General features: G+C 34.5%; 2 protein-coding genes, 1 long non-coding RNA gene and 1 pseudogene across 3 annotated transcripts; 2 read left to right on the top strand and 2 right to left on the bottom strand.

The window, feature by feature from the left end:
* The first annotated feature begins 1,338 nt into the window (after positions 1 to 1,338).
* Positions 1,339 to 2,105, top strand: LOC107894793 (nuclear transcription factor Y subunit B-4). The gene has a single exon (XM_016820007.2). The coding sequence runs from the start codon at positions 1,488 to 1,490 to the stop codon at positions 1,896 to 1,898; it is 411 nt and encodes a 136-aa protein (XP_016675496.1). The 5' UTR covers positions 1,339 to 1,487; the 3' UTR covers positions 1,899 to 2,105.
* Positions 2,106 to 3,758: 1,653 nt separating this feature from the next.
* LOC107893280 (uncharacterized) lies at positions 3,759 to 7,874 on the bottom strand. Its single transcript, XR_001682783.2, has 3 exons — positions 7,633 to 7,874; positions 7,400 to 7,460; positions 3,759 to 4,251 (listed from the first exon to the last, which is right to left on the bottom strand). It is a non-coding gene; the product is annotated as an uncharacterized lncRNA (long non-coding RNA).
* Positions 7,875 to 11,333: 3,459 nt separating this feature from the next.
* On the top strand, positions 11,334 to 12,394 carry LOC107893279 (40S ribosomal protein S27-2). Its single transcript, XM_016818220.2, has 4 exons — positions 11,334 to 11,509; positions 11,601 to 11,702; positions 11,805 to 11,833; positions 12,057 to 12,394. The coding sequence occupies exons 1-4, from the start codon at positions 11,507 to 11,509 to the stop codon at positions 12,181 to 12,183; spliced, it is 261 nt and encodes an 86-aa protein (XP_016673709.1). The 5' UTR covers positions 11,334 to 11,506; the 3' UTR covers positions 12,184 to 12,394.
* Positions 12,395 to 12,694: 300 nt separating this feature from the next.
* LOC107894444 (probable linoleate 9S-lipoxygenase 5) lies at positions 12,695 to 14,458 on the bottom strand (annotated as a pseudogene).
* Between the last annotated feature and the right edge of the window lie 7,617 nt (positions 14,459 to 22,075).

Genomic DNA, 22,075 nt, shown 5'->3' with positions numbered 1-22,075 from the left:
ATGAAAAAAAGGAATTCTTTGCAGCCAAATAGTGACAAAATCTGAATTTAATCTATAATTTATGAGCTAATATGAGGGTTTCAAACACTAAGTTTATAAATCAATTTTTTTTGGTGATATATTTTCTAATCTATTCTTACCCTCCCAACCCTTAACTAATTATGTTTACTTGAAAAGAACATTACAATTTTAAGTCTACCCGAACCCACAATTTTTAAGATTTTACAATATTATAAGTAGAATGAATTAATACTCAATCCGCATGAATCAAATTATTTTTAGGTGTGCTGTTATATGATATAAAGTATAATAAATACTAAAACATGCAAACGTGCGAAAATATCCTCTGCTTATTTTGAATATATTGTCTATAAATAATATTTTAAGCTAAAGATGGAGATATTTGGAGAGCAAAATGGATAAAAAAGTTGCAGTTTTTGAGGGTAGAGTTGAAGCCATTTAAGGTGATAGTGGGGGGAATGTAATGGGGGGACCATAGTTAAGTCTTTTTAGGGTTTGAGGTTTTTTTTTTGGAGAACCTGCTGCAAATGGTCTGTAGATATATCAAGATTTTCTATGTAGAAAAAGCCCACTTGATCACTTTTGCTTGAACTTTGATTGGTCATGTTGATAGCTTAAATAGTTCAGAACTTTAAGAATTTTGCATTAGTTGTATAATCTAGCTTGATTTGGATTAAGGATAATACTGACCATTAATTAGTAAAGTTGACATAAAAGCTTCCACTTGGCATTGTTTTATACCTAAGTTGTGTTCATTTTACCTAATTAAGATGCTACTTAAGGTGAAAGTTTGAAGGTTTCTTGAGATGTCATCTGATAAAACCACCTGAATGAAGGTCTTAATGGCATGATATTGGGACAGTATTTCATGTTTAAAATTGATTAGGATTTGCTAGGGTGTTCAAAATTTTCATATCTTTGATTAGGTAAGTGTTTTGATGCTTGAGTTAGTACTTGCTCAATAGACAAAAAGAAAATCTGAAGTAAATAAGTAAGAACGAATATCCTTAATCTCATTCGCTTAGCAGATTTGAAATATAAAAAGTGAAGATTTTTTTTTCTTCATTATCTAACCTATCCTCAAAATACTTGATTAATAATTAATATTCAGATCGCGCTTAAATCCACTCGAACTCTTAACTTTTAAAAGAATATTTAGAATAGATAAGTCCCCGAGGCTGTTTCAAGACCTTTTAATTACCTTTTATGTATAAGATACATATACGCATATTGGAGATTAAGAGTGATTTGAATACAATGGAGTGAATGTGATGATCGTGAAAACAGGATGTCATCAAATGATGATGTTGCATCCTAGCTCATAGTACATATACACATGCATGTATACATACATAAATGTGCAGATCCTCATTTATATATAATATAAGAAAGGCTACGGATCAGAAAGAGCTACGTGTCTAAGCTTGAGAACATAAAGTTCATCATCAGATTTTTGAGTTGCAAGCATGGTAGATGGACAAGAGAGATTGCTGCCAATTGCCAACGTGGGCAGGATTATGAAACAAATCCTGCCACCAAGTGCCAAGGTTTCAAAAGAGGCTAAACAAACACTGCAAGAATGTGCAACAGAGTTTATAAGCTTTGTCACTGGCGAGGCATCTGACAAGTGTCGCAAAGAGAATCGTAAGACTGTCAATGGAGATGACATCTGTTGGGCTTTGGGTGCTCTAGGGTTTGACAACTATGCTGATGCTATAGTAAGGTATTTACATAAATATAGGGAGGTTGAAAGAGACAAAGCTACCCAAAACAAAGCTACCTGCATAAGCTCTCAAGACAAAGATGAAGAATCATCAGAAGATAAAAGTAACCAACCACCTCATCAACAGGCTGAAGCTCCAAGCACAAGAGTTTAGAGTTGAGAATTGAGACAAAAGGCCTGAACAAACATATATAGTATGTATGCGTGTGTGTGTGTGTGTGTGTGGTGAATTAATGGTGGGATATGAATGAGCAAGATCAAGGACGACAGGTTGTAATCAATTGATTTCGATCTTCTCTAGCTTTTTCTTACTACACTATAAGGTTAATTTGTAGCTTAATTTCTTTGATTTATGCTCCTTTACATACTCTTTCCTTCTCTCTTCTCTCTCTGGTTCCCTACATTTTGCAGCAAAGGGAAACTTCTGTGAAGTTAATTATGAAATGAATGATCCGTATTTTGTCTGTTTCTTTTTATATTAGCTAGAAATGAGACTTCAATGGAATTTATTGATATTTTGCTTTATCTGTACTTGAGTTTGATGCAGCTCAAGTTTGAGCTGAGTGCTTAGAGAAGACTGCTGAATATTAATTAGTCAGTGGATTTTTTGCATAAACATGTTAGATACACCAAAGGGAGAAATTAGATTTCTTTGAATTGATAATTAGAATCTTAATCTCTTTGTAATTTTAGAACCTAAAGATACAATTTTGGAGAAATGAGATCAGAATTTGTCAGATTAACTGTTTTCTTACAATTGTCACTCTAATAAGAAAGCTGTTTTTCCTGCATATTTCCTTGATGATGCATCAAATGATTTGTTCAGAACATGTCATGAGTATTGTGTAATTATCATTGAGTTATACAATTATAAATCATAATGTACAGTAGTTGATTTCCACTTAGGTTTAGGGTCTGCAATCAAAGCACCATCTGAAAAATAAAGTTGAATATTAATTGTACTGTGTATGGCACCATTTATAGTAGTAGTATTCAGCTGTATGCTTCACTAACCTATACAAGGCTCTTTAGGTGGAGAATGTGGCTATAGATGTATAGAACAAGGACCATTGATCTTTAACAATCCGAAATCAAAACACATGATAAGTCATATCAGTTCTTTAATTAATTTTTTTTTTGGGGGGGGGGGTTCTAAGATTTCAATCCTTATCCCTTTTTTTCGTTTTGCTAATCTTCTTATCCCTTCCAAAAGAGGGAAATATAAAAGAAGAAAAACGGGGGAAAAGGAAAAAAAAGGCTTATCCTAGTTGGCACCCTTAACTTAGATCCCATCTGCAGCTAATCCATTCCCTGGCCTCCTTTGTAAGGAAGAAAAAGGATATCCAATAAAAGAAAAAGCAAGAGAAAAATTAAAAATAAACAAGTGAAACAAAGGTGCAAATCACATTTCTTCACTATTGGCATCATTTCTCTAGTAGTCTTGGTGAAAACAAGAGCCCAAGCACATTTTCCCATTTCTTTTCCAAAGTCCAAACGTAAAATTTTCAGTAAATCCGGACTTGAAACAATGAATACCCTTTCTGGATGTTTGTGTTAGCATTGGCAAGCACTGTTGCCATGTTCCACATAGATCTCCAGCAAAAGAATAGTCAAAAACAGGCTAAAATATACTAGGTTAAGGATTCCCTAAACCCTAGAAACGGGGACCACTGAAACTGTAGCTTCACATTACATGAGTAATCGTGAAAATTGCAATTTAAATCTTCAGGCATGCTTGTTTGTTTTTTTTTTTTTACTATATATACAATTGGTTCAGGCTGTTTTCCCATAAAAGATGATTGCTTGAACCCTAATTAATAAATCTAGAATATCTGTCAAGGCCTTAGGGCATCAATCCTAGGGCTTTTATAAGCTCTTGGGACCACTTCTCAACTATGGCATGTTGCCACTCTCTTTCCATCCAAAAGGGGTGAAAGAAACTCCAACTCAAAATGTTTCCGCTTTCAAAAGGAGAAGAATAATACATAAATGAGGTAGTACAGGAGACAAAAGCTGATTAAATCCCAAACTTTTTGCATCAAACCATAACCATTGCAGAATTTTGTGTGATGGTTACACAGTGATTTTGAAAGCCTCAATGCTTTGAGTCTAACTATACCAATGTACTAATCTGCAGCAGTATTCTTGAGTACAGGATGATTTTGAAAACCTCAAAACTCAGGGACCAACTATATCAATGTGGTATTATGTGAAGTTTTCTTGATATAATGATTTAAGGATAAATGTTGTTGCCGCTGGCTCCGACCACGGAATTGCGGTATTGAGCTCCATAACCTGAACTCCTGAAGGGCCTGCATCCCTTGTCTGTGAGTGCTGTCTGGAACTTTGGCAATGGTGAATGTCAATAAATTAAAGCAATCTGGTGTTGTAATTGCATTCAGTGCGCCCATTTTTCAGGACAGAAAGCAGGAGGCTCATGAATAGTCCATGTGAGCTTCAGCAACTCAGAGTAGGCAAGTGCAACATTGTTGCAAATTGCAATGTGCCTTCAGATGCATAGCAAGAGATGCATTGATCGTATTAAAAGTTTGATATAATATATGATCAATGAGAAATGCTGATGGTCCACAACAAAGTTGATGCATGTAATGACATTACAATGGTCTAAGAATATGCATACATAGATGTTCATTTGCTCCATGCATATAATGAATACTAGGAAACCAATGCTTATTTTTAATTATATCAATACTTTGAATTTTATCAATATAACTTTCACATACCTCAAATATCTACCATAGCATTTGAATCAACAGAAAACTGTGTAAAGTTCATTCAAAGGCAATGACAAGCAAATGTTTACCTTGCTAGTTTAACCAGTTAGTCCTAGTTTCTGAAGGTATGATTGTTCATTAACTTAAAGGTAATGAAGACAAAGGTCTAGATAAGAGTAAATATTCAACCACCATTAAAAGAATTATCTAAACCAGCTAAATCCAAACATACAAGAAGTATAAGAAACAGCAATCACCCTTTTCTGATAATATTTCACTCATTTGGTTCAACAATAAGTGTTTCTTTCCTTTATTTTCATTTTTCCTGAAATATTGATGTCTAATGTTAGAATATATTGCAATTTCGTTTTCCTATTAATTTTTGTTTTAGGCATTATTTTTTAATTTTGATTTGACATGTCATACAAAAATAAGGATAAATTATTATGACTTGTCGAATTTTTTGGTGATAATTTAATCCTATCTATTTGATTTATATTTGATGAACTATACGTTTATAAACGATATATACACAATCAGTTTGCCAATTAAAACTTAAAACACCCTTAAAATTAAATATTTACTTTAAGGTTATTTATTTTTTAAGTATTATAAAATTTTCTGATATAAGATGTAACAATTTGGGTTGTAATTAATGTAATTATTAGGTATATACACATAAAAAGTTATAAAATATAAACCTTCTATTGAAGATTTATCAATTGTTGTGAGCCCAAACCCAAAAGTGACTGCAACCCATCTGACTAAACCATTGTCCAAAAGGAAAAATGGTTACTCAACCTAAAATAAACCATTGAACTGGAGAACTTGAATGACCCCAAAAAAAGAACTAGAGAGCTGAAAACCCAAGTTTTATTAACTGAGGATTGGGTCAAGGTGAGCGCCAGCTGACCTAAAAAGAACGTAGTAGGAGCCCACGAACTAGTTCCTGTGAGCTTGATTCCCTTTCAGAAGCCAAGAACCATGGTGATTATCTATTTAGAAGTTAGTACTGGGGAGCAGGTAAGGTAAACCTCTGGCCACAATCTAACAAATTATAGTTTTAAGAGTTTCGTCAGGTAAGCCTCTAGGCCACCATCTTATATACATGTGACATGCATAGAAGGAAACCGGAATGAGAACAGAAGGAAACTCCGTAGAGGAGAACAAACATTTCTTCACTATTTTTTGTTTTCTAAATCATGCATTCACCCATCCCTTCAATTAGGAAACTCCATAGAGGATAACAAACATTTCTTCACTATTTTTTGTTTTCTAAACCATGCATTCACCCATCCCTTCAATTAATGGTACCTAGATTAGAGGTGAGTACGGACACAAATATGCATCTAATAGAGTATGCTCAATTTTTTCTAACTTTTTATCTATATATTTTGAGGATCATACTCCGTACTCATCTCCGAATATGTATTTTGACAAGAGTGTTTTAAGGAAATTAAAGACCCTGGATAAGATAACCTTCCACAACAATTTTTCCTTGCATTAAATATGCTAATGACTATAGACGTAAAGAGACTGGAAAATCAGAATCATATGTAATTTTCAATAACTATGTCTTCCAAGGGTAAAGAAATTTCTCTTTACAAAAAAAAGTTTCCTTAGAGAACAATTTGGAAATTACCAGATTCATATACTGACAATGGATGACTTATACTTTTTATCCTTAATATTCCAGCTACCAGAAGAAGCATGCAAAAAATCATTGATGCAATTTTAAAAAGAATCACCTACTTTGGTAGACACAAGCTTCTACAATCCCCAACCATCATCGATATCTGGTCCTACCCAATAACCCATTATTACAATTGGAAGTACAAGGACTTACATTCAAACTACATGAATCAATATCTTTAGAATGCTTTGTTGGGCTAATCAGATGATGTTCACCATTGACAGAACATATGCCTTTATTTGAGATGCAGGGAGCTGATGCTGCATGTAGGAACTTACAATATCAGCTTACAAAAGCACACACTGGCAAGGGAATGACCAAAACAAACACCAACCGTATAACCAAATATACTATTTTGTATTTTGATTTTGAACATAGCAAAAAGAGAATCTGTTCACAGTGTTAATCTTTGGCTTTTACCAAGTTTTGTGTCGCTCTTGACACCTATGTTGCTTTGACTCTTCAATTTTATGGCCATACCCGTGTCCAGGTTCTGTATCCAAACATCTTTATGAAGTATTTATGGGGATATGACCCTCCAAACACATTGAAGAACTTAGACAAAATGAACATAAAATACAAATGTTGAACACATGCCTAAACTGGACACTCACATCAAAATCTGAGTAACATAGCTTGATTCAGTTGTTCTTGCAAATCAAAGCGGTAATGCAAATATCTGTTCCAAAAATGTCAATCACTTGGACACATTCTCATCTACCTTACGGATAAAGGTTTCATTTTCACTTTCCCATATTACCCTTTAATCATTTTCCTGAAATTCTCTTGGCAACCTTACGGCTTACATTGAAACTCCCAAAAGGAAAGGCTTGTTAACTTGTAGCATACATTTAAAATGGGCTGATGATGATGAGAAGAAGAGAGTAACTTACTGCTTGATGAATATTATTACTGTACCTTTGATTCTAAAAGCTAGTTTGAAAGTTTCAATTTCATAAACAAGGGTACATAATTCAAGTTGTCATCGGAACAAAGATTTCCACTATTATGAATTCAAAAAGAAAGAATTTCATCAATCAGCAACAATTCAACATTCAAAGAAAAACCACAGTTGACAATCCATCCATTTCAATGGTAACTAAATTCTAGCCTAAAACCCGACATTTAATTCACTTAATTTTAACTTGTTTTCACCACTATTTTACTCTAACAAAAATGGCTGAGAATTACACAAAAAAGAAAGATAAGTAGGAAAAAAAAAGTAACCTGTTTTGGTGGTTGCGAGGCCTGGAAGTCTAGAGGAAGCTGATTTATTTGCATATCTACCCTGAATAAAAGTTGAAGAAGAAATCAAACATCCAACCCACAAAAGAAATAAAAATATTAAAATGTGATCTTAATAAAAGACTACTCTTCTAGAATTATTTAGCTGATCACAAAAACGGTTTGAGGGAGAGAATTTTGAAGAAAGGGATTTGGGGTTTCGTGGAGGGACTTACCTTAAGTGGGTTTTGGAGAGAATGGAGAGGAATTGAGAAGCTTTAGGAAAGGAAGCTCGGCATTGAAGTTCCAGTGGAAGAAATAATTAGAGAGGCTTCTGGGTTTAAGCCATTAAGGCTGAAGAAAAACAATGCTCCCAAAGAAGAACGAATAAGAAAAGAAAAAGCATCAGGATGAGGTAGTATCATCAGCTAGTCCGATTACTGTAGAGTTTTGCTTCTTCTTTTTTTTTTTTTTTGTGTTTGTTGTACGCTTGTGAAATTTCTCAGTTTATTTTTTCATTATATATTAAAAAAGTTATAATTCAATATTATTATTATTTATAATAGAGAGAAAAACAATACAATTCACACAGCATCCAAACGTGAATGCCGTATACCATCCAAGTCGCCATGTAAAAAAGATAAAATCTTAGCTGACGGTTGTATCCAATTACAGAAACCAACTGGGCAATGAAGTGCATGTGCAGCCAAAGCATCCGCTGTCCTGTTGCCCTCCCTATAGACATGTTGAATCTTTACCTCCCATTGTCATCGCAACAACCGTTGAACCTCTCGGACAGTGGCGAAACACGATTTTTCCGCTGTCGGTTCTTGCAGCAACTGAACTGTTGCTTTGCAGTCCATCACTAGAGTAACTCACATAGCCCCCAACTCCTACGCCTGCAGAAGCCCATCATGCGCCCCCCTTACCTCAGCAGTAAGGATCGAACAAGTGTATATTTCGCAGAAAATCAGCTAACCAAGTGCCCGTATGCTCACAACACCACCAGCAGCTGCGGCCTCAGACTGCATATTCCTAGTTTATTGGTATTAATTTTGATGATTTGAAAAACATAATTTAATAAAAAAAATTAAATATTTTATTTTAATAATTAACAATAATTTAACCTATAATATGAAAAATTAATAAATTTAATTAAAAATTTAAAAACTTGAAAAATTAAAATAGATTTATAATAAAAAAGTTTACTTTTATAAAATAACCATTGTTATTTAATTTTAATATTATATTAAATAACTTATTCTTGTTAAATGTTAAAGTAAAATATAAAATTGTATTTTCTATTTGTCTTTAAATTATTTTAAATTAAAATTGAATAGCAATATTCAATAAAAACTTAACTATCTTGCGGATCAAGAAGAAGTTTTCTAAGGATTGTTGAAGGGATTTGTTGGCTAAAAATCTATTCATGAATAGATTGGTTAGTTGGTCAAATATGTGAACGGTACCCTTCGGTAAAGACAAATACTAAGTCCGGGTTGTATGGGTAGGGGTCATAGAGAACACCCTACACTTGATTGCATCTAAGGCCCCCAAAATGTTCATATGGTTATTGTAGTGAGTCAAGTGGTCCTCAAGGTCTCTTTGACCCATAAGAAGCTTTGGGGAACTTGAAGGTTGATGATAAGTTGTGGGTTAAGACTTGCATTGAAAGGGGTTCACTGGCATAACTCTAAGAGGTTTCATTAGATTTAACACTTCAAAATTCCTATAATAACTCTCTTCTTAGTGCTAGCATTTGCTCCTCCAAGGAAACATCTTGGTTATGAGGGGCCTCGCTTTGAGAGTCTGCTAGGTGGAGGTTACCTTGAGGGTTGTTTGGTAAGCGTTAGTTCCTATGCCTTTAGAGGAAGGACTGGCGGTTTCCTCCTCCTAGGCCGGGTGGTTGGTTCTAGAAGGGTTTCTACTAGATTTGAGCTTTTTTTGTAATATGCTTATTCCTTGAATTCTTTTAGCTCAATAGGCGTTGAAGCTCTTATTGTTTCTGATAAATCTATTGTTGCTCTAAAAATTGAATTTTAAGAAGCCTTATTTTCTCTTGCATCTTAATGAACTATTGGGAGTTGAAGTTGGGGTTTTGGGAGGTTTCCTCATTGGGAGGGACACTAATGTTGCCTTGAGGAGGTTGGGCATACCATTAGGGTGGAAGTGGGAATTGGTAATATGAAGGATTAGTGTGGGTTATCACGTGAGGTAGTGGAGGAGATGCCCGATAAAGGTTGAATTAGTGCTGCGTACTTTGTTGCTAGATAAGGTTAAGAAGTGGTTGTTGAGTGACTTGGGGAGGCTGTTATTTTTGTGCTTGGGTTTTGGTTTGCAACATTTTCAAGGACAACAATAGAAGAATATGCAATGGTAGTTTGGTTCATACTTATAGCACCAATTTTTGGTACAAGATTTCAACAAGAGAGTTTACAATAAGGAGATGATGGTGGAGATAGGGTGGCCAATTCACCTAGGATAAGCAACGAGCTAGAATAAGAGGTTGTAGATGGGGAAAATTAAGAATACGATAATTAAGCAATAAGGTAAGGTACTTAGGTTTTCTTGAGAGGAAAGAGATCATTTGCCTTTTGTGTTCTGGGTAGGGGTGTAAATGAGACATTGATTCTCCTAAGCTGCTTGAGTTCAGCTAAAAAAATATTCGAACTCAATTCAGTAATTATTGAGCTGAGCTTGAGCTTGAGCTTGAGTAGCTCGAGCTACCGATCGAGTGGAATTTGAGCCTAGTAATACTTGACTCGAACGGGTTGCAAGTCTTATTGAGCTTTTCATATTTTATATGACTAAATTATGTTATTGCCCTTAATATATATTATTAACCCTAAGCTTAATTATTAAGTCAAGCCCAAGATCAAGCTTGAGTACAAATATTGGTAAATGAGGTTAATGAGTTCGAGCTTGAGTACCTCGATTATATCTTGAGTTGAGCTCGAGCTTAAACATAGACATTCAATTAAGCTCGAGTTAAGTATTCCAAATTTTGAGTCGAGCTCAAGCTCGAGTTTGACAGTATTTAAACTTGACTTGGCCCTACTTTGGGTATATATAGGAGAGTGTCCTCCTGTATGGTGTGCCACGTAATCGATAATACGAATGGTAGGTTTGCCTCTATGGTCAGTTAGGTGGCAAGGTCCTTATAGGTCAATTGTTGTCATATGTGGTAGTATACAGTCTTACTTTGACATTCTCCTTACTGGATCTGTATGAGGTTGTTGTGCCTTATTGGTCTCTCAATGGTTCCCATGAAGGATCAATAGCGAATCGTTTCTAAAGTGGATCATGTAGGATACTCGGAAGGTTAACTCCAGATGATTATGGGAAGGGTCACTACAAAGGGTATCTAACAAAAGATTGCTTATGGGTTGTTCCCAATAGAGAGTCATTGATAGGTCGCCTCATGTTCTACCAATTGATACAACTATTTGAAGTGGTCTAACCAATTGCTACTAGACTAACCACTGCATTAATTGCTTTTAGACATATCTACATATGAAACACATGTCTTTTTTAATTACTTCTACTATGGAAGGATATCGATGATATTTTTCCTAGGTTTTAATTCAAATGAACTCAAAATTTTTTTTAGATAGTAATTAAGCGAAAAAATTATCTAAATAGTTGACACGCTATTTAAATTTAATTTTATTATTGTTAAATTATGATAAATTTTAAAAAAATTGTTAACGTAATTAAATGCTAGGCTAAACTACTATTTATTTTTTAAGAGGACTAATTTCTTAACTTCAAAATTAACAAAGAATTAAGAAGTATTTACAAAAAATTAAACATGATCATAATTAAGATGATGAATCCAATCCATCTCTCAGAGTTCCCCAAGGCCGAAAACCCAATTGCTAGAACAAGACTGGGCTGAAACATAAATCCGAAATTAGTGTTGGAAAAAATTTGGGCTAATGTTTTAAACCTTGGGTTTTACTGGGTTTTCTGTCTTAACCGACTTAGGTCAACCAATCTACATATAAAACATCACATAGGCAGTTGGTTGCCTCCTCCTTCACCTCTGCCGCCTAGCAAGCTTCGAGGGTTTACACGTTGCACTTGAAACATCTAGCAAGCCAAGCGAAAATGGTCTGTTAAAGCTCTTGCTTGGTTTCTTCTGACTATATTGTTTTGTTGTTTTTATAATAGAACCTGATTCGCGGATGTTTGAAATTATTAGGTTCTCCAAAACGATATCGATTTGTTGAATCCTCCAGCAGAACTTGAGAAGAAGAAGCACAAGCTCAAGCGTCTCGTTCAGTCCCCCAATTCTTTCTTCATGGTAATTTGTTAAAACCTTTTTCTTTGTGATCTATGTCTTATCTTTTTCATATAAATATGTTATGTCGGGGGGGTTAACTTTGTTCTTTCACTCTCTGTGAAGGATGTCAAATGCCAAGGCTGCTTCAACATGTAAGTCTTTGTATAATTTGATTCTTCTTTATTCATGTAACAATATTTAGTCTGTTAAGTTTTGGAAATGAGAATGGTTTATAATTTTTTTATTATATATTTAGTATTTTAGTGTATCATATTTTTATACTTATGTCCAAATATGTATGGAGCACATGCTTTGGAACGAGAGTACATTAATATAGATGGAATTCATTACATTTACATTCTTGTTTTTCGACAGAACAACTGTGTTTAGCCACTCTCAAACTGTGGTGGTATGTGGTAACTGTCAGACTGTCCTTTGCCAGCCGACTGGAGGTCGAGCTAGACTCACTGAGGGATGCTCTTTCAGGAAGAAGGGTGATTGATTTGCTACACAATTGCTTTGAATATGGGTTCTTTTTTTTTTTATCTTTGAGATATTGGTCTGAATTTCATCTTTTTTTTTCTTTTTCTTTTTTGTCTTTGTGCTTCAAGATGAGTTGGTTTTTCTTGTAAGTTTAAGGATTTGATGCTAAGCTTGTTACTTAATGGTTTTGATCAAGTATGGATGTTATTACAATTAATGTTTTGAGTTCATTCGATTGATATCATGTCTATGTATATTCACTTTCAACTTCTCCAAGTTCTAGGCTTCATTTTTATGTAGGTCGATGCTTTAATCCGGAGTATTTTGGGTTGTTTTTGAATTCATTTCTTAATCTCTTCAAAGCTCTATGCGTGGCATATTGTTGCAGGCAGGTTGCATCTTTTGTGGTAGTAGATCCTCTGTTTCACATGACAATTTACGGTATAAGGATTTGATAAATTCACGTGCAATACAAACTAATCACAAGTATCAATCACCTTAAATAGAACTAATTGGTTGCATTTAAATCATTAGATTGTGACATTGTTTGGAATTCCCTTGCCTGTAATTCGAGCTTCACTTGTAGGATAGAGCAACGTGTAGGGCACATTAACAGGACGGATGCAATTCTTATTTTTCTTGTCATTGTTCATCTGCACAATTCTTTCCTCAATCTCCAAAAGCTTGTTTCCGAGTTCCAAGCTTTAAACGGTGTTCCATCAGATGTCCATTCAGGTGCGTCTCTTTGTCCTAGATAAGCCTCATCCGACGAATGCCTTGACAAAAGTTAAATCAGAGAAGTTGCGATCACTGTCTTCCCCTGAGCAGTGATTCTTTGAAGGTAAACCTTGTCAGGATTTGACTTGAGTTTGTTGTATTCGGGAGTGCCCTTCTCAGGCACGAACCTGCGGGTTATGGTAGGATGGTTAGGGTGGTGGCCTGCATAAGCATATTGGCCGTAGTCAATAGCAACATGGAGAGCTGAAGCCATCCATATGATAATGGTGCATGAATCTATGAGGTCTTCGCGTGTCTGCATTTGAGGCCACCATGGCTCATGTTTCTTGTCATCGTGACCCTCGTTTTGGACTTCCTTCCACCAGGCTTGAAGTTCAGGGTCTTGTTAAACCATTTCATCGTTCTTGTAGTAAAATGAACAGTAATCTCTTACCCAATTTTCAATTGCAAATAAAATCTCTAATCCATCAACAGCATATGGATAGTCTTTTATCACTAGTCGCAGATCATTTGGTGAATCCTTGTCATCGACTGCAACCCTTCTGAATAAAGCAAAATGGAAGAATATCATTTCAATATCCAATGGATTTATCAGAATTTATTAGATTTACCTTTTCTTGAGATCTCTGTGGAGGGCCTGGTCAACCAAATTCCAATCCTTGTAATTTAATGACGTTAATTCCATGCAATATTTTTCAGGGAATACTGAGCACTCAATAAATCCATCTGCATCAATCAGAATGCCCCGGACTATTGCATTTATATACATTGTGACGGAAGTGAGGGTGGAGAAGCTTATGAATTGGATGAACCACACTGAGCTGCCGATTGTTGCAATCACAAATGGCTCAATTACTACGAGTTTTTCAACCTGTAATCAAATTAAAGCCATATGCATGAACCGCCACTTCTCAAATTTAATGTTAACCAACGTATAATACTTGGCCTTCAGTGGCGGGTATACATTACCAATGGCTTATGAGCTGATGAACACCAGAATCATTTACAGCTACGTAGGTTTTAGCTAGCTGCCATAAAGAGCCTTCAACTCCATGTTGTGCAGGTGTATAAACCTTGCTCACAGCACCATGTTGATCCCCCTTTGGATGTGGCAAACTTAATTCAATCGCCAATGGCTTCAAAGTTCCATCATCACTCAAAGCCAACACGGTACTGGACACGTAAGTCTTTACGGAAGTAGAGTTTATCCTTCTGAGATATGGCATTAGTCAATCATGATGATCCAATTTGAACAATCTGTTGGTTTCCAGTGCCTGTTCAACCGAATCTTTTCAAATGTCAAAACATTCTTGAAGCACTAATTTTGTATACTATTCTTTGAATGGAAGTACAATCTTCATTTTTCTTTAAGTATCCATGGTCAATACTTATTAAAATAAGAGTGTAATGATATTACTATCTAACGACTCTTCAAATACATGGACAAGCTTTAAAGGACTGAACATACTCGTGTAGTACATATAAGAACATCTAGCACTTATATCTGAATCTGGAATCCAAGTAGTATGGATTAAGATATAGGATCTACAAAACATCACCTCTTCTAACATCAAATGTCAAAAACTGGAGTCAACCGGGAGGGGTCAAAGAAATCCTCTCGGCGCATGATATCAAGGTTAATCAGAATTGAGAAATTTCTTGTGCTCAGCAACTATCTTGCATCTTTAAGTGGTTTCTAGTGTTTTTCTTAGTGATTGTATTAGCGCCGGTTACGATGCAAGGTGCAACTTGAGTAAAAGCTGGACAACATTGTGACTTGCCTTATTTGATTCGCATATTTTGGCTAAAATTGTTTGGATCATTAATTGCTAACTTTTGTAAACTGTTATCAGCTCATTAGTGAAGCCTTTATGTGGAAGAATCAAATCAAGTGAGGATTAAATTTAAAATTTCAAACAATCGAAATTCCCTTAAATAGAAGATTTGATCCTTCAAAGGAGTTCGATGACAAGAAGATTTCTTGACCACACTCTTCAATTAAAGACCTATTTAAATGGTTATTTTAGAGGAATTAAATGATTGTATTTCAACATGCCTTTTATTCTTATATATTAGACAGCTTGTTTAGGTTAGAAGTATGAATTGAAAAACACTTTAATTGTTCAAATAGGAATTGTTTCTTTGAGTGCAAAATTGTAAGGAAATTGACGAGTTTTTTCAATTTACAACTAAGTGTTCAAGAGAATAGTCTTAGAGGGAGAGTAATCTAGTTCGAAGCATAAGAGTGAGGTTACAATTTAGTGAGAGAGTTAAACCTAAACCACAGCTTGTATTTGTTTGTTATAGTAATTACTTTCTGGCAAAGTACTATAGATGTAGGAAGTTTTCGAACTACGTGAATAATTTTTTGGTGTCCAACTTTATTTTCCTACTACTAGTTGCTATGTCTTGTTGCAACCAAACAAATATTTGATAGGCAAACTCAACGAACTTTAATTTTGTGTTAGAGCTAGACACTTTGTAATACCCCGAGTTTCACTAATGTCAGAGAATTTCATTTTTGGGTCAGATTTCTTAAATCAAGCTATTTTGAGAAGTTTAACCAAAATGTTTCTGAGAATGGATAAATGGAATAGAGTTTTATTAATTAGGCATTAATTAGAATTATTAATAGATTAATATAGAGAGTTTACTAATTAAAACCTATGGACTAAATTGTATGGTTAGTAAAATTAGTGGGACCAATGCATGAAAATTAATAAAAATGATTTAGATGAGGAAAGGTCCTTATTGGTAAAGAAACGAAGCCCAAGATAGTAAATTGAGCACTATGAAGGGAATGATTAGAATTAGTTTATTTTATGATTTCATTTTCTTTTCCATACCAATATTTCTCTCAAATTTCTTTGAACTCTTTTCATCAACTCTTGATTTTCTCTACAAGATTATAGATTGGTGAGTTCATTTTTCATGAAATAATTTCAATAAACAAGATATCTCAATCAAGAAATCAACATTTTTCTTTAACTTTGATGTTGGTTTTGGAGGGAAGAAGAAGGAGTAGGAGATGAACTTTTGATTTCTTGAATCAATCTTTGTTTTTTCATAAAAGTAAATTGTTTTCAAACCTTAATCTTGCATTTTCAGCAATTTTCAAACTAGAGGGAGAAAGCTTTGATCCTAGGATTCTTTATGTTTTTGAGTTGGATTCTTGTTTGATTTAAGTTTAGAATTGAGTTGTAACAACTTAATTTTCAGTGATGCTAAAAAATACGATTTTAGAATCCCATTTTCGTAAACTGGGCCAGTAAATATTAGTATTTGATATTTACGAGCCTATTATAAAAATATATTAAAGTTTGGTCCAATAATTTTGTTAAATTGGTGGTTAATTAAGGTATAAGGACTAAATTGTAAAAGTTCAATCCCTATAGATTTTTAATTAGGCAAAGACTTAAAAATTTAAATTGCAATTAGCCAAAGGTTTAAAATGGAAATCAAATCATTTTACATATTGGGTTAGTAGATGATGATAGATTGTGCACTAAGGCTTGATTAATAATTAATTAAGTTAATTAATGATCAAAACTTCTATATATAGTTAAATTTGTGGAAAGAAAGAGAATTTTATCATCTTTTCATCTTCCATGACCAAAATTTGCTAAGGAAAGAAAAGAGAAAACCTTTTGAGAGCTTAAACTTTCAGTCCTCAAATTGGTCAACTATTTAAGCCCTCTTTTTTTTGTAATTTTTATATTTTTGAGGTCGTGAGAATTTGATTTAGCTAGCTCATGTATCAATTTAAAAAATTGTTAAAGTTTTTGAGAGTTTCTATGATTGATTTCTTAAAGAAATTGATGTTTTGAAAGCGTGTGCATATGTATTGTTGATGTAGAGTTGAAGGGAACTAAAGAAGGGGAATGAATATGGGACGAAAATAAATCATTGTGTATAGAATGAATATATATATATCACATGTTTCTTGAACAAGTGTTTTTCTGCCAATACGCGAGGAATGAGCCATAGGATCTTATTTTCACGTGTTAAGATTCAGTTCTTAAGCCACATATCCTTTCATGATGGATTAGTATACTTCACAAGTGACAAATAATACACAGTAGGATTCCTATCAATAGCAAAGTGATAGGCCTTGACAGGGTAAATTTTTGGTATGATTCCATTAAAGTAAGATGGAAAGGGGCTAGCCATATAACAAACACATATGGGGTAGGGTTAAGCATTTTAAGTAGTGAAGAGAAATCTTCTGCTCCACTAGATTTAATTAAGTGCGGTGGAGCATGCTCTTAAATTTAGAAAATTTGACAACAAGCAAGTTTGCTCCACTACAATTTTTGCGTGTGGTGGAGCAGCACGATTAAAACCCCTAAAAAAACGGTGATAGGATTTAAGAGAAAGAAAATGATGAAAAGAGGGAGAAATCGTTTGAAGGCTAAAGAACAAATCTCCTACATCAAGAAAAACTCGTAAAGATAAGAAGAAAATGATACCTGGAGCGCTCCACGTAAATTTTATAACTATTTTTTTCTCTAGATTTTATTTTTTTATTGATGCAAGTTTGTTTTGAATCTCTTTTTGTGTGGTTTTATCAACTCTTTATGAACTAAACTCTATTTTCTTGGAACAATGATGAATCTTATTTCTTAGTTAATTAATTTATTTCCTCTTTAATTGTTTCGATCTTTTTAATTATTTATTCAATTTTGTGGTTATTTAATCTGCTTACCTACTCACCAAATTGCATTAAGTTGATGTTAGAATTAAGTGACCCGAATCCTTATTTAAATAAAATACAGTGGTAACATAAAACAAAAGAAGAATCCATATAGAATTACACTTCTTTTATTTTATTTTAGAATAAGGTTTTTTAAATCTTATTAAATTCTATCTATTTGATATTGATTAGAATAAGGTGTTTCAATCTTTACAAGCCTATAAATAGACATATTCTATTCCTCTTGTAACAATTGGAATTCGACATAGTAAATTTTCTTCTCCTCTACCCGTGGTTTTTTCCCGAAAGGGTTTTCACGTAAAAATCTTTGTGTTTTTTATATTTTATTTTATTTTATTTTTCACAAACTAATATCAGAGCTTCCGGGTTATTTATCTCGATCACGTAATGGCGTCTTTAAAGTATGAAATTCCGCTGTTGGATGGCAATACCAGATTTGCGTTGTGGCAGATTAAGATGCAAGCAGTTCTTGCGCAGATGGATCTAGAGAAAGCCCTGTAAGGGATAGATAAGATGCCTTCGACATTGACAGAGGAAGAGAAGAAGCGTAAAGATCGAAAGACATTAACACAATTACATCTGCATTTGTCTAACAAAATTTTTCAAGATATGATGATGTTTAGTATGATAAGGAAGATCTAGGGTTGATTCTACTTTGTTCGTTGCCTCCGTCTTATTCAACCTTTAGAGACACAATTTTATATAGCCGCGAGTCTCTCACAGTTGATGAGGTTTATGATTCTTTAACCTCGTATGATAAGATAAAACATCTTGTGATTAAAATCGACTCTCAAGGAGAGGGTCTTATTGTTCGTGGGAGACAAGATCATAATGCTGATAATGATCGTGGAAGGACACAGGAACGGAATCCTCGCGGTAAATTTAAGGGTAGATCAAAGTCTTCAAATAGAGGTAAAACTTGTAACTTCTGCAAGAAGAAAGGGCACATTAAATCTGAATGCTATAAGCTACAAAATAAGATTAAAAGGGAGGCTACGAATCAAAAGGAAAAACAACCAGAAAATTTCGGTGAAGCTGATGTTGTAGAAGACTACATCGATGGTGAACTTCTAGTCGCTTCTGTCAACGATTCTAAAGTAAGCGAGGAGTGGATACTTGATTCAGGCTGCATTTTCCACATAAGTCCCAATCGGGATTGGTTTACAACTTACGAAACAGTGTCTGAAGGTGTTGTTTTGATGAGAAATAATGTTTCATGTAAAATCACAGGTATTGGAACAATTAAAGTTAAGATGTTTGATGGAGTTGTCAAAACACTTAGTGACGTACAACATGTTCCAAAATTGAAAAGAAATTTAATTTCGTTGAGTACTCTTGATTTAAAAGGGTACAGATACACAGCTGAAAGTGGGGTTTTAAATATTTCCAAAGGTTCCCTTGTTGTAATGAAATGGCAGAGAAAGATTGCTAAGTTATATGTTTTGCAGGGTTCTACTGTTATTGGTGATGCAATTGTCGCTTCCTCTTCATTGTCAGATGATGATATTACTAAACTTTGGCATATGCGCCTAGGGCATATGAGTGAGAATGGCATGACAGAATTAAGTAAAAGCGGACTTCTTGATGGGCAAGGAATTTGCAAACTGAATTTTTGTAAGCACTGTGTTTTTGGGAAGCAAAAGAGAGTTCGATTCACCAGAGGAATCCATAACACGAAGGGAACATTGGAGTATATTCATTCTGATCTGTGGGGGCCATCCAGAGTGCCTTTGAGAGGTGGAGCTAATTATATGCTAACCTTTATTGATGATTTTTCCAGAAAAGTTTGGGCGTTCTTTCTGAAGAAGAAAAGCGATGTGTTTTCCGCATTTAAGTCTTGGAAAATTATGGTTGAAAAACAAACGGGAAAACAAATAAATACCTCCGCACAGACAATGGTTTAGAGTTTTGATCTGATGAGTTTAATAGATTGTGCAAGTCAGAAGGGATCGTGAGACACTTGACAGTTCGCTATACTGTACAGCAAAATGGCGTTGCAGAACGAATAAACAGAATGATCATGGAGAAGGTTCGCAGTATGTTGTCAAATGCCAACTTACCAAAGTCGCTTTGGGCAGAAGCAGCCTCTACTGCATGTTTTTTAATCAACTGATCTTCATCCGTTGCCATTGAGAAAAAGACTCCACAAGAGGTATGGTCTGGTAATCCTGCTAATTATTCTGATTTAAAGATTTTTAGGTGTCCTGTGTATGCTCATGTTGATAATGGAAAATTGGAACCGAGATCCATGAAATGCGTTTTTCTTAGTTATAAAACTGGTGTCAAAGGGTATAAGTTATGGTGTCCTGAAAATAGAAAAGTTGTGATTAGCAGAGATGTTTTTGATGAAACTGCTATGCTACCTAACTTATCTCTTAAAGACTCTTCAAATAAAGAAAATCAAGAGTAGGTGGAGCATCAGATTAATACAGAGTCAACTCCTTAAGCCAGTACAAAAATTGAGAATAGAGTTGCTTATTCACCACAATACTCTATCGCCAAAAATAAAACTAGAAGAGAAATTAAACCTCTAAAGAAGTATGCCGAAGCTGATTTAGTTACTTATGCTTTAAATGTGGCTGAAGATATATATGCAAATCAAGAGCCATCTAATTATTCTGAGGCGATTAGCTGTGAAGACTCAGAAAAATGGATATTTGCTATGCAAGAGGAGATGGAATCACTCCACAAAAACAAAACATAGGATATTGTAAAACTTCCTAAAGGTAAGAAGACTGTTCGTTGTAAATGGGTGTTTAAAAAGAAAGAAGGGACTCCAGGAGTTGAAGAACCTAGATATAAAGCAAGACTTGTTGCAAAGGGTTACAGTCAAATTCCAGGAGTGGACTTCACAGATATGTTCTCCCTAGTTGTGAAGCATAGTTCGATTCGAGTTTTGCTTGGTATTGTGGCCATGCATGATTTGGAGCTTAAGCAGTTAGATGTAAAAACTGTATTTTTGCATGGAGAACTTGAAGAGGATATTTACATGCAACAACCAGAGGGTTTTATAGTCTTAGAAAAAGAGGACTATGTTTGCTTGCTGAAAAAGTCCCTTTACGGTTTGAAACAGTCACCAAGGCAGTGGTACAAGAGGTTTGATTCCTTTATGACTTCTCATGATTTCAAAAAAAGTAGTTTTGACAGTTGTGTTTAATTTAAAAAAAACAGTGATGGTTCTTTTGTGTATCTACATCTTTATGTTGATGACATGTTGATAGCAGCAAAAGATAAAGGGGAGATAAGAAAGGTCAAAGCCCAACTAAGTGAAGGATCTGAGATGAAAAATTTGGGACCAGCAAAGAAAATACTTGGTATGGAGATTCTTAGAGATAGAAAAGCAAGTAAATTGTACCTAAGTCAAAAGGGGTACATTGAGAAAGTTCTTTGCAGGTTCAATATGCAGAGTGCTAAGCCTGTTAGTACTCCTTTAGCAGCCTATTTCATACTTTCATCAGCGTTGTCTCCACAATCAGATAATGAGATTGAGTACATGTCACATGTTCCATACTCTAGTGTAGTGGGATCTCTCATGTATGCTATGGTTTGTTCACGTCCAGATTTATCATATGCAGTTAGTGCAGTTAGCAGATATATGACGAATCCTGGTAAAGAACATTGGAAAGCAGTTCAGTGGATTTTAAGATACTTACGAGGTACTACTTATGTTTGCTTACAGTTTGGAAGAACTAGAGATTGAGTCATTGGGTATATTGATGCTGATTTTGCTGGAGACCTTGATAGAAGAAGACAATCAAACAAATAATTTTCCGTCGTGTCTCATTAAAGGAGACAATCAAATATTTATATACATGGTTACTGTTCATAAAATTGGCATTTTTAATAGACTCTATGCATGGTAGACACGTATACTGTTTTGGGATGCCTGTTGGACTTCGTGGCCCCCACATGCAAACTCCTTAGGTATATGCGAGTTAAGACTGCGAGCTCCCTTTGCAAGCACCCTGTGGCATGTGTGAGTTGAAATAGCGAGCTCTCGTTATTGACTTCTCACTGTAAAGCTTGTGCGTATCCATCAATAGGGCTTAATCGGGTTGCGGCTATGCGACCTGGACTTGGACCTTATTTGAAAGAAAGAATTAATTTGAAAACAAAAATAATTTGTAAACTAGCCATTTTGAACAGTTATTCGAATTTAATTTTTAAATTTTGATTTAAATTGACCATGCAAATAATTATTATTTTATTGATATTACAAATTTATTTTATGATTCATGTTCGAGGTTCGTGGAAGTCCCTCCTAATAATATTATCTTCAAAATTTGAACCTACATTTTCCTGTTAAGAGTACAAATAATTACTATTTTTATGCCAAAAGATGTGATATTATCAATAGGATTGATAATAATGATGTGATTTTAATTAATAGTACATTTCTAGAAAATAGATATGTGATTATATTCGTTAATGCGTGATTTTGAATAAAAGAAATAAATAA

Source organism: Gossypium hirsutum, chromosome A13, assembly GCF_007990345.1.
Source record: "Gossypium hirsutum isolate 1008001.06 chromosome A13, Gossypium_hirsutum_v2.1, whole genome shotgun sequence".
NCBI classification, from domain to species: domain Eukaryota; kingdom Viridiplantae; phylum Streptophyta; class Magnoliopsida; order Malvales; family Malvaceae; genus Gossypium; species Gossypium hirsutum.
This window is presented reverse-complemented; position numbering and strand designations above follow the sequence as displayed.